At 41.3% G+C, this 13,880-nt stretch overlaps 1 protein-coding gene across 1 annotated transcript in view; it reads right to left on the bottom strand.

Moving 5' to 3' along the window:
* Positions 1-13,880, bottom strand: part of atg7 (ATG7 autophagy related 7 homolog (S. cerevisiae)) — a 69,458-nt gene that overhangs the window by 25,901 nt on the left and 29,677 nt on the right. The window contains exons 17-18 of the mRNA XM_073467759.1: positions 13,397-13,477; positions 6,846-6,968 (exon numbers count right to left, since the gene is read on the bottom strand). Of these exons, the coding sequence (XP_073323860.1) occupies positions 6,846-6,968; positions 13,397-13,477 (204 nt within the window). The remainder of the gene's footprint in view (positions 1-6,845; positions 6,969-13,396; positions 13,478-13,880) is intronic.

Below are 13,880 nucleotides of genomic sequence, written 5' to 3'. Positions count from 1 at the left end.
GATGATGCTGTACAAACACAGGTTACACCCTCAACAGTATTATTGCATAACTAAATCCACAATATAAACCGTCTCTATGTCACCCAGTTCTGTTCTAAATCTATGGACAAAATCACATCACATGCAGACTCTTCCTCCACATGAGTTCTTGTCACAAAATTGTTTGAAAACCCTTAATTATAAGATGTTCTGTTGAGTTCAACACCCATTTAACAATTTCATGTTAATCACTTTGTAGGAGTAGCTGTGGCTTTTTTATTCAAATGAGACTCATAAAAATCATGTCACAAGATCAAACCAAAACAACGACTAAAGTGTGACAAGTGACACATTATTCACTGTCAGCGTCCTTATCTTGTGACTTACTGGCAGCGCTGGTTGGAGTAGGTGGAAGGGAGTGGAACTCTGCAGAAAGACCCTTTGTACTGGGAGGGTCACACATCCTCTGTATGGGGCATTCACAGTTAGACAGATTAATGCGTGCGGGAACAGACACACATGTATACACGCAAGCAAACGGCACTGCTTCCTGAATATGACAACAGCAATATTGAATAGGAAGAATGAACACTGATCACGAGCTTCCGTTAATATCAAGTGAAAAAGTAAGTATGGTGGCACTGGAAAAATACAGTAATCACACGTCATCTTTAAATTTCATTTCTCAGATGTATGAAGTTGTTTAATCCAACTTACTTAATAGCATGGACATTTCTAAAGGGCTGGACTGACCCATTATGCCAGTAGTTCTTAATCTTTTCGAGCAGTGACCCTTCTGAAAAATCAGGTTGGTGTTCCTGACCCCCCCAGCACTGGGACCTTTAACTCACAACATCTCATATCATCCTAAAAGTACCAAAATGAAAAAAGAGGGTTTTTGTGTGCGTGTCCAATCAAATCTCATGTTCACACACGCTTTGAGTCTCACAAACAAATCAATAAAATCTATTTTAACCACCAGAAGCCCAAAAGTCCCCAAAACCCCGTGGACGACTTTAAAAGACAAGTTTTCTTTGGGATAAATAAATAAAATCGCCATAATTATACTATTTCTCAAGCTGTAAAATTGGGAATTATCATTGGATTTTCAATTTTCCGACAGTCCTTGCACAAACCATGTAGTAAGAACACTTCCATTAGTAAATGGAACCGAATCTAGGCTTAAAATAGTGTGTTTTCACCAAAAATCACTTAAGGCAAACTATATCACCGGTACAGGCAATGGATCATAAAAACTACTCCCCAGTCTAAAATATGTTATTTTAATTATTTTCTCCACAACCATTTGTTAACCCCCTTGAGGGTCCTGAACCCCAATGTTGAGACCCAGTGCACTAGCGCATAACATTTGTGCTGAAGCAAAGGCACTACATTAATATCATATATAGGTCTTCATACTGGTACAGGCCTTTAAAATTGTGCTGACAGAATTTTTGTGAGGAGAAAATCCATCTCCCTTGTCCTCTTACATAATATGGATTATCCTGATCCCTGTACTGTATGTGCCTATATGGATGTATACAGTATTTTATATAACTTTTAAATCCGCCGAGCTAAAGACAGCGTAAGAGGAGAGGTACAGTGTCCTGTACAGACACTCATTTCCTTTCATGCTCTGTGAGTGTGTGTGTGTGTGTGTGTGTGTGTGTGTGTGTGTGTGTGTGTGTGTTGATTTGTCCGACCCAGGCCTTCACAATGAGGCTACATTCAGGAAGGTTAATCAGCTAACACAATACAGTGTTCTGACATGCTAACCCAGATCTCCACTAAGACACAGTTACCTGATTTAACATGTTTTTAAATGCAGGGTAAAAGGGCTCAGTTCAGTTCAGGCGACACCTCTAATGTGACCACACAGTTGATCTGAATGGACCGGCCAATGTATGCCATTTACAGGTATTTCTATTATGGATGCTAGATTTTTTGAAAGTTTTAATGTTTAACCAAGATACTGAGTCAGCACCAGTGTTTTATTTCAAAAACTGACATGTTTATACCTAGAAAATATGTTTATATCTGTTCCAAATGGAGCCTGGCTGCTTTACACTCAAATCCCTGATCGCTCTTTAAGCACTGTGTATCTTTGGTCTTGATGAAATGAATTATACACTTCCAGACTGCCTCTAGTCAAAGGCATTCATAGTGTTATACTTAACTGAGCACATGAAAAGTGACAATGAATGGAAAAAAGAGAGCTTAAAGATATGCTACGCAGGATTTTCCTAAAAAAAAAGTTGTTTTTTGGCAACCAGGCGAATTACTTTCTACAATCAATCTTTCTCCAGAATCTCTTATTGCACCTTTGAATGGTGTGTTTACAAAACGGCAAAACCAACAAATCTCGCATAGTGTGCCTTTAAGAGAGAAGTTTAAGCCCTTCCTACTCCTCACAAATTTTCTCCCTGGCCAATTGCTACGTGAGGTGGGCATGATGTGGGTTTGTCCAAAAGGTCCCCCAAATTGAAAGCAGTGACGATTAGGCCAATGTGGGGCCGTCCTGCGCCACTGGCACTACTCAGCGGCTTTTTGAACAAATGAGCATGTTGAATCGGTGGTTGAGCCCATCAGTGATAGAAGTAACTCTGAAACAGTGCAGGTGAAGAACCAGAAAAAGAAAGAGAAAGCCACTTGAGCCTGTTGCTTTTATATCCACGTTTTCATCCATTTAGAGTGGTTTCTCCTTGTTTTTTCGCTTCAGCCTCTTTGCCAGAGCCTTTTACAACTTTTTACCAGATATATTCTTGATTAGAATTGGCTATATTAGCAACAATGGTGTAAAACAAAGAAAATGGTTTGTTTATCTGCAGGCCTGAGTGTTACGATTTCCATTTTTTTAATGAGTAATACAGACTACTGCCACCTGGTGGTATGGAGAGTTATTTCCTCTCACGCAGGTGCAGAACATACAAGCCGAGACACAGGTGATGTGAGGCAACACATCAGTGTGCCTTCATCGCCGCTAGTTCTTTGATGTAGGTTTGTTGTGTCTGGGCCCTTAGTGTTAAACCTCAGTTTCCGATGTGATGCCAATATCGGCACAATGTCATAGTTTGTTCTTTCCAAAACTGTTACAAATCATTTAAGAGTCTTTTATAATATTTGTCACAGAGATTTTGCCACCAGTAAAGAGACTTACAGTACAGACGCTGTTTGAAGATCTGACAAGCAGTTCATTGAAGTATACTGAGGCCTTAAACTCTGGGGAGTGACAGTGGAGGAAACGGTTACAAGGGTGAAACTGGCCATACCAAACTGTACAGTAAATGCTGGAAAACACCCAAGTACAAGTACAAATCATGTCATAAATATTTAAAAATGGTTTGCCGTGTTGGATTTTCCTCGCCACAAATATGAATGATCTCATGAGGCTTAACATATAGTATGCTGTATACAAAAACAAATGTTCAACAAAGTTTCAATAACATGTAACTATCCAGACATCAGATTTGTAGTACATTTTCCACCCTGCCATGCTCCAACCAGAGTATGAAATCCCAACAGGACTGATCTCACAAAGAAGCCATTCACGCTTTTGCATGCTCACACACAGACACACACGCACAGACGCGGACACGCGCACACACAGCTTTCAGTGAGTCTAAACTTTTACCGAACTTGAACTCCTCCAAAACCCTGTGGTGACCGCGTAAAAAGCAGTTCTCAGGTTACAAACTCGCCCAAAATAGGCCATAAGTACATAGTACTGCGATCTGGTGACGTAGATTATAGTTTAGAATGGTTACACACGCTTGAACGAACAAAAGCACACACAGATACACACGGCCTGGAATGAATTCAGTACCATGCTTTAGGGAAAACGACAACAATGAAAGAATATTCTTTTATGCAAATAAAGTCATTTAAGCCCACTGAAATCCATGCCTACACATGATGTAATATATCATCAATTCACATCAGTTTAAAAATCACAAACCTACAGTGAGTCTGACTTCTAAACTTCTTTTAAGAACCCTTTGAACCCCTATTTTTTACATTAAGAGTTATCATTATTTCAGGCCAGTACTTCTTTAAATATGGAATATAGACGTGAAATGAGCCTCAGGCTTGTTTCTAGTGGGTTCCCGCATGAAATAAGTAATAACATGCTTTCACAAGCGGGACGAGAACTTCTGTCCCTTCCTGGAATTGGAAAGAAAAAAAAAGCTTAAAGGGACGTCCTCCAAGTGCAGTAGTTTTCAGAATAGCTAATCTGTGTACAGGAAACAGGCGCTAAGACTTCTGGCGCTAGTGGGCTGAGCAATCAAAACAATCTCTCCATCTTCTGATTGAAGAGAGAGGGACCAACGCCAGACGCTTCAACACACTTCATCACGGAGAGGGGGGTGAATAGAGAGGGATGGAAGAGATAGAGAAAGATAGGGAATGAGGGGAAGAGCAAGGGAGAGAAAAAGGAAGGAGGTTTAAGAGAAGAGAAGGGGAATTATGATCTTTCTTCGCTAGACTCTGCTTTTCTTCCTCCATTATTTTCTCCTTGTCTTTTCTCCCTCTACTGTTTCTCTTATCTACACTCCTTCCCCCTCATACCCCTCCTGCACCCTTGCCTCTACTCTCCTCCCCTCCTCCATCTGTGTGTTGTGAGTAGGAGTCGGGGAGAAAGTACGTGGGATTTTCCCACAGCTCGGCAGGACCAGACCCAACCCCACACCCACTCATTTTCTGTCTCTCCCTCCACTTCCCTCTGTCTCATGTCAGAGGAGAGTCTTGAGGAAAACCACCCATATTCCACCACCAAGTGTTCTGGATGTTTGTTGGAACTTTATGCTGCTCGTTGTTCCACAGACATCAACTGCGTGCTGCTATGTCGACAGAATAATTAGAAGAACGGTACCGGACAAAAATATCTCTGCCTTTGAAGTTGAACAGTGTATGCTATTAAACATTTCATTCAAGAAATCCTACTAATTAAACTCTTACAGGAGGTCCTAGTTTCCAGAGGAGGACAAAGCTTTTTGATACTGTATGAAGAATTATGTACGGGTTTCCCAGGGTCATAAAACTTAATCTGGTCCTGAGGGACCATGGTAATCTCTATCTACCCATCCATTTTCTGCCCACATTCAGATCCAGGTCATGGTTCCAGCAGGATAAACAAGAATGTCCACAAGTCCTTCTCCCTAGACGACATGTCCGACTGACACTGCTTTCTTGAGTGCAATACTTGTTGCACCACTGCTTAATGTTTTTTAATAAAAAACTGGTCCAGGGATGTCTGCCTCACCTTCAACATTTCGGACTCATGTTAACCTCTGTTGAGCCAAAGCATGAGGCTGCTGCTGGAGTATGCAGCTTTTGAATCTCATGTCCATTGGTGAGAGGAAAAAAGCTGCTTTAAGTTTATATTTAAGTTGTCTTGGCAACATTTTATAGGTCACACAATATCAGGTTGTTTAATACGCTGTTAATGAATGTATTTATTTGGCATATTTGCTACTGATACGTCATTTTGGCCACTGATATATTCCTCTTCTGTACAACTACACATGATACCGGCAAAAAGCTGCCACATGTTGGCTAATGTAAAATATATTACATATATTTTCGCTACAAATGAAGAAGCAACTTGCTCAGGGTTTCTGGTTTTTCCACCATTTTCTGAATACATTTGTCTGAGACTTGGAGGTGGACTCAGCTACTTGGTATCACACCATCCTTACATCCTACGTCATCTGCAATAGGCAGAGATGCAATCCTGACATGACCAAAGTGAAAACTTAATTCCTCAGCCGTCCAGAATCGGAGACGAGGCACCACCTTGCTGACCCCTTTAGGATCCTTGCAAGAGTAAAGAGCTTGTCTATTGTTTAACAACCAGGACTGAAACTGCATCACTCCTGCTGAATCTGAGGCTCCACATACAGCTGCAACCTCATTTCCAACATGAAGATTTCCCAGGAAGGCACAGAAGTGTGATATTCCAATAACTGGAGCACACTCTCTGCTCCGTTTTTAAAATGGGAACTGACAACTCATGACATTCAAAAATATCCAGAACCCCCAGCACCTCAGGGCAAAATTCATCCATCCCTCGTGCCTCGCTTCTGCAGTGCTTTTTATGTTTATTAGTGTCCTCTGCCAAAATGATGGGCAAGGCTTTCCTGAGTCCTCAGTCACCCTCACCAAGTACATGTCGGTCAGGTTTAGAAGTTGCTCAAAGTGTTTCTTCTCTCACAAAACAATATTCCCAGTCAAGGTCAGTAGCTCTTCGCCATTGAGGAGAGCATCCAAGATTGTCAAACTGACATGATTGACATGACATCTCAAAACACAGTCTGTGAGTTTTTTCTTCCAAGAGCACAAAACTGGTGTTTTGTTCAGGTGTCCCGATATATGTCAGCTGATTCAAAAGAACAAACCATACCCACAAGCCTGCTTCTTTAGCTTGACAGTCTGTTAACAAGCAGGTTTGCTGCTACGGCCGGCACATACAACCTTCTGGTCACCTCATTTGCAACCCACAAGACTGCTTTCCTGTCGTTTGCAGGTAGTGGGCACAGGCCCTATACATCTTTGGGTGCCTGCAATCTACCCCACTGGATGCCTCGGCTTCCCTATTCCCTTCCCTATGCACAAGGTCCAGCTTTCCCCAAAACACAAAAAAAAAACCTGACCATCAAATATATAAAGTTTAGATAATCATAAATACGATTTTCTCCCGCCGCTGATAGAAAAATCAAACACCAGTCTAATACTCAACCAAAAAGTGTTGTGCAAACATTCAGTGTGACATTATGTTTTCACCCACATACGTGTTGACAGTGATCTGTGTCTACTAGCGCAGCAGTTTTGTGTGTGTCTGTACCTGTTGGTGCATGAGTGCAAATTACCTCTGCGGCCTGTGTCTCCTGGTGCAACAGTGTCAGTCCTGTCAGGTCCTCCAGGAAGGAGTGGGAAGAATTGAAAACTTTGGACAGGAAGTTGAAACCCTCCCTCTCATAGTGGTCCAGGACCTGGACAAAGAGACAACATGAAGAAAAAAATATTATAGGTTATTTAACAGGAAATGTTTTGCCTATCAGCTGCCGTACCACCAGACTACAGCAGCTTCTCTTCTGTGAGATTCTTTAAATTTGATCTTCCGCACTCCACCTGAAATATTATTTATTTATTATCTAATCATCTATTTGGAGATGTTTTTCTTATAAGTAGCATTTCGATGTACAGTCCGGGTTATTCTGGAGTCTGTTTTAAACTTTCTTATTAAAACCAGTGTGTAACCTGCATAACAGTCTCTTTTCTGACGCTTTTGAACCCACAGAGAGAGAGAGAGTGAAAAAAGTAGCTGTGTTCATGGAGGTCCTTTGTATGTGATACAGAGAGGCCGACCAATACATAATATACATTTGCTCTACAGCAAGCAAAATGGACGACGTTTGATTGATCAAAAATGATTTCCTTGAGAAGTTTTCCTGATAACCTGAAAGTTTAAACACCAGACTGTTTTTCTTCACTAAACATTACATGCTTTTAGTGGAGGGATGAGTCATGCTAATGCATCAGGACTTGTGAAGGGGTGTCCACTTAAATCAAAAACATTTTGAGGAGGCAGTTAATAACAATATTTTTATGGTATGAAATAAAAATGCACCTTTGTTGCTCTGATTCAAAGGCACAACCTGTGCATCACCATCACTCAGCACCTCTGCAATTGCGCTGTAACATTTACCTTGATCTCCTACGAGTACAGACTTCAAATGCCTACACCTCCTTTCCAAAACACACACACACACTCACATACACAGACACAGACACAGACACACACATACACACACACCCTCTGCCCTCTTGACTACCTTCCTAGGCTTGGCCGAACCTTTTATGGACGCCCACAGACCCTCCTCTGCAGGTGTAAAGTTACCTCTGGCTCAGACATCAACACACTGTTGAATCAATGCCTGCGCATGTGTGTACGTGTGTGTGTGTGTGTGTGTGTTCGCAGACTGACCTGGCGTCTAGTCTCTGAGCCAGACACACTGCACACAATACACACTGGCATGTCCCCCGTTCATCTTTTCAACCTCTCTTTTCTTTCCTTCCTTCTCTTTTATTTCTTTGATTCTCCACTTCCATCCGTGATATCTGTTACACGAGACGCCAACGGCCAAAACCCACTTTGTTGAAATATAGCTGCTCATGACACAGAAAGCAACATGATAACTTTGATAATCTCGTGATAACCTCAGTGAAGTCACTCCAAGCAACACGTACAGACACACAGTTAGACACACCAAACACACTTTAGCTTGATTTATGCTAGATGCATCTGTGAGAGTCGTGAGAGTTTGCATGACCAAAGTGACGTCACACTGTCGGACTAGCTACTTTGTAGAGATCCCGTGCGATGGATTTTCGCCTGCCCGGGCATGTCGGACATTTTCTAACACACACTACATATAGCCAGTATCTCAGTAAGACGGGGGGGAAACACTGTAGTCTTAGCACTAAATTTAAACTTTTGACTTTGATTTATTTTTTTGAGTTTGCTAAGCTCATTAAACATCAGCACTTTTCTATTTTTTATTTAACAATTGAGGTAATTGCAATTTTCTTGTTGCGTGTGTGTATAAAAACTTATACATAATGTGTTGGGAAATTAAATTAAAATTGAGGCAACCAGTGTAAAGAGTCAGTCTGGAGCCCTGTTTATACCATTTTCTTGTCCATATCAACAGCAGACATACAGGACCGTGACCAAAGTTTCAGGCTGTAAAAAATAAATAAATAAATAAATAAAAAATATGAAGAACATCTGTGGACACAAAGAACGGAAGACACCTGAAGCTTTACAAGATTTTACAGTGTTGGGATTCAGTAGTTATTGCATGCTGTTGATGGATTGCACCAATTAAGCCAAGCTATAAACACAGAGACATCAACATCTGGATTAGATGGTGTGCTGTACACATGCAGTATGTATTCACACACATGTGCACTTATCCGAAAGCATCCTTTTTATAGAGCCACATAAATCTCTACGTTCAGGCTGTATTTGACAGTGACGATGTCTTGTTTTTGAAGTTGTTTGTGAATTCATACCAATATCCATTTGTGGATATCAACAGGTAGCTGTGCGTGTGTGTGTGTTTGTGTGTGTCCTAACATCCATACATTGGGTGGTCCTGGTGGCTCACAGGGACCACCGCACTACTATTCAAACTATATAATGTAGACACGTTGCACTGACAGCAACATAGAATTAAACTAAGTATTTCTCAAATGTATAAATTATTAAGGAACCAAGTTCTTCTAACTGTCCCAGCAGTAACAGAAGTAGTATTATTGGTAGTAGTATTACTGGTAGCAGAATACAACACATTTCTTAGGACTGATGCAGAGCTATGAATGAAATGCTTCGAGACTCTCGGTCAGTGGTTTTGCCATGATGTGACACCAGCGTTATGAGTAAACACTTCCTGGTGATTCAGTGGCTTCGACTTCCCCTTAAAATGCACAAATTCCATACTGACTCAATAAGTAAACACTCAGGCATTATGGTATTTCCAAGAATCAGTACACGACACACAGGAAGTAAAGCCCGTTAAGTATGTGTAATTAACACACCGTGGTTTCTGAACAACACACACGCGCACACACACACGTGTCTACTGTATACGTAAAAACGAAAAATTACCTCCGCCGAGAAAGTTATGTTTTCACCAGTTTCCGTTTGCTGGTTGGTTTGTCATCAGGATTACAGAAAATTACTGAACAGATTTCCATGAAACTTGGATGGATCTTGGTCCAGAATAGTCCCCATTAGCTTTGCAAGATAGGGCATTTTCTTTTGTTTTGTTCACTTTGAACATTTTCATTGATTTCTCAGGGAAGAGTACATGGATCTCTATTAAAGAAATTCAGGCGTATTTAGACGGCTGGTATCTACGAGTGACTTCAATTTGATGCAGATCCTGTGAGCTTAATTATATTTTAAGCAGTTATGGGTGGTTTAAAATTTACAGTGCAAATTCAGGGCTATCAAGTTTGATATTGGATTAGACTTGATTGAATTAGAGGGGACTATAGGGCCTTGGTGGAGGTATGCACTCTACTGAGTGCCATTCTAGTTTATTTTCTTGAATGAGTTTGCAGAAATTGCGACAAGTGTGAAAATAATTGCCGGTATAAATGTAAAGAGCATTACAGGTGATAATTCAAGCTGTATGTAGGCAGTTGTGTATAATACAGAACAGAATCATCAGTGCTTTTCAAAGATGGAATGATTCCTGAAGGAAATATCAACAAAATTGATACAAAAACTCATGATCAGTTGGCACTTGGTTTAGCCTGAAAGATTTGACTCCACTTGGATCTTTATCAGGTCCCACAGTCTGACTTGATGAAGGTCCAAGTACGATTGCAAAATTAGTGTTAGTGTGTAGGCGTTGCTCATCTTTTCCACACCATTTCCTGATAGCCTTGCACCTTTGTGATGCAACTTTGCCTGGAAGATTACAAGATTTTGAAAGACTTGGGGCTGCTATAGAGATTATTTATATTATCAATTAGTTATAAATTAATCCAATAATTGTTAATCTGTAAAATGTCAGAAAGTGTTTACCACAGCACAAAGTGAGCTCTCTCTCAAATAGTTGTTTTGTCCAACTAATAGTCAAAAACCAAAAAATGTCAAATTCACAATTATCTAACATAGAGAAAAGCAGCAAATCCTCACATTTGGGAAGCTTAAACCGAGAAAAGTTTGGAATTTTTGGTAGCTATGTTGACGTTCATCGCAATTGAAATCATTCCCATTGAAGATTTCAGGTCAACCGTTTACATGGGATGGGATTAATGAGGTCCAGTGTTTACATGCGGAATAGCTGTGTGACATACGCAAAAGTGATGTCCAGTCATCGGATATTTTATCTCTTCTGGCCTGTGTTTGATCAGCTCAAGATGGATATCTATCATCACCTATATTAAGTTTGTATTAAAGACAAACTCTCCGCAGTAGACCAGTTCACCTTAGAAGCCGCCATCTTTGCCAAGTGGAGAAAGTACATAACTACGCAATCTTAATTAATGTGAGAATGCAGCCTTAAAAAATATCTTGGTTGTATCATTTACATGGGACAATTTTTATTTTGAAAATGTATCAAAAAATGTTAAATGTTTAAACAACCCCTCTGCAACGAATGCCATGTTGTTTGGTTTAGGCCTGTTTATTCTCATTGGGGTGTTTAAGTGAAGCATTTTCATTCTGCCTGGGCTTTTAAACCATTTATGATCGTCATAATAGGCTCCAAGTTAACGCGGTGTATTCTGTAACAAAATCACAAATCATTGGCGGGATTTTAATCTTTGCTGAGGGTTTTCTCATCCATAAAACTTGGTTCCTGTTTTTTTTTCTTTACAATGTGTGACAATGAGGACAATTCAATATAAGGTAATAAAACAACTCCAGTTATAAAAGGTTCAGACGGGAGGAAAACTTTAATAAAGAAAAAATCGTGAGCCATGTTAGTGAGCAGTTAAGTGTATTTTCAACACTTTGCACTACAAAAGTAAAAAAAAAAAAAAAAAAAAGTTTTTGCTATTAATAGTGGTAGCATATTTGGTAGTGTTAGTGCAAGTAGTTGTAGTAAGAGGTGTCTGGCACAGTTTAAGACAAAGCCACGTCAGCTGTGATTTACTCTCTGGCGTGTAGTTTTATTGGCTTGCAGCCCCAGAAAGAGTTAGGAAATGCGCGCGCACGCACACGCACGCACACACACACACACACACACACACACACACACACACACACACACACACACACACACACACACACACACACACACACACACACACACACACACACACACACACACACACAGTGAAAAGCCCCAACTCTACAGGAACTGCTCCAGCCCAGACAGGGGCTGAATTGTTTTGTTTCCATAGCGACCTGGCAGCACACAGCTGACTGCGGCAGGAATACACACAGACAGACATGCACTCGCTCACACACTCACACAACACAGAAGACAAAGACAGACACACACACACACACACACATTACAGTGAGCGGACTGATAGATGGACAGGGGGACACACAAAGGGACGAAGGATGTGGGGGGGAGGGAGAACAGGAAGGGAGAGAAGGTGAGACAGAGGAGAGGACAAGAGGGAGAGGTGGAACAGGAGTGGGCTGGTAGAAAAGAGCGAAAGGCAGATATGCGAATGCAAAACAAGCGAGGGCCAATATGTGTGTGGGTGGGATTAACAGAATCAAAACATAATTCACCAATTTCACTACACAACCTTTATCCCTGCCTCAGCAAAGGATCGTCTTTCCTCACCCATGTCGCTCATTGTTCCCAACAACACAGGCTTCACCCAATCCCTATGAAACCTCGTGAACCCTCCGAGTAGACCGAATAATCTCATCCGTCACACAGGCAGAAACATGACACCTTTAGATGGGGTGGAACAACACTTTTTTTTTTCAGAAGCAGCGTAGGTGGAGAAAACTTTAAACTTTTAGTGTACAAGCCAGCTCCCCCTCTCCTCCCTCTCCTCCCCCCCTTCAGCCTCTTGGTTTCTCCCTCTGTGTGTCTCTCTCGCTCTGTCTTCTCATGAAAGTGATAGATCTGGGGCTTTATGACCTCTTTATAGACACAAAGACTGCATTGAGATCAGGGGAGAAAGAGAGAGTGAACCAGCCCTCCACTCATCACAACACCCTTTCTTCAGCCCTGCACTTCCTCTCTTTATCCCTCCCCCCCCCTCCTCCCACCTCTTGCTTTTTCTACTTTTTTTTTTCCAACTTTCTCCCTCTCTAAGTTGTGGTCGCCCCCCTGCCTCACCTCACCCCTCCTGCTCTTACATCAATGCAACCAATCACATCGCTGGACACTGCTAACCACAGGGCCACCTGGGGCATTGATTGGCCAGTTGGCTGTGGACCAATGACAATGCAGTAAAAAGACATGGAGGCAATCTCTCCCACCCCACCAGGCTGATTTGGGATATGTGTGGACCCTTCAACAACCCGTCTTTACATGCACACACACACACTGCAGTGGTGGGAGCTAACTCCACTCATACGACAGTCACTGACATCAATGAGCAACTGCTGCCTGATTGCTACCAGATGGTTTTACCAGCTTTTCTGTGTGTGTGTGTGTGTGTGCGTGTGTCTTCAGTATTCCTCAAGGAACAACATTTCAACACACTGCCTTGAAAAAGTAGACATGGGAGGGATGGGAATCCCCAGATTTCTGTTAAGTCTGCAATTTGTGTTTAAAAACAATGCTGTAACATAGTAACAGAATCTGATATGTAAATCAGAACCTGTCCATCTACTTCTACGTTTCAATCCAAACACTGTCTTCTTAGTAAACTGGAGTTGGAGTGACATGTTTTTAAATATTCAGCGGAAACATGTGTTACTTACAACGGGTGAGCAGGCTGTGCATTTGTCAAAGGCCAGGCTGGCGGGCAGGACGTTGTCGAACCTCGAGAGAAAGCCTCGGATCTGTGGAATCAAGACATCAGAAACTGACGTGAAACAGGGGAGCAAAATAGCGTAACAGCACTCAAAAAGGGGCCTTTCAAACCAAAATTATATAATTTTGTGTAACACCATGGAAACAACAACAACACAATGACAACAAGAAAAAAAAAACATAAACGTAGACATGGAGGGCAAATATATAGACAATACACAATTACAATGACTGTGATCAGCGATGATATTTGATGATATATTAGGAGTCCAGGAGTCGAAATTATCTAGAATAGTTTGGTTATATGTGGTTAACATATGTGTGAGTATGTTTGCACATTTGTATGATATGCTGGTCAGGTAGGTTTGGTAGGTGTGTGGGTAAGGAGTGAGATGAATGATGGCAAAGAGAGGGAAGGGAAAGAGAGACATA

Source organism: Pagrus major, chromosome 6 (assembly GCF_040436345.1).
Source record: "Pagrus major chromosome 6, Pma_NU_1.0".
Taxonomy (NCBI): Eukaryota; Metazoa; Chordata; class Actinopteri; order Spariformes; family Sparidae; genus Pagrus; species Pagrus major.
The sequence above is the reverse complement of the archived record's forward strand: the minus strand, read 5'-3'. Positions and strand labels throughout refer to the sequence as shown.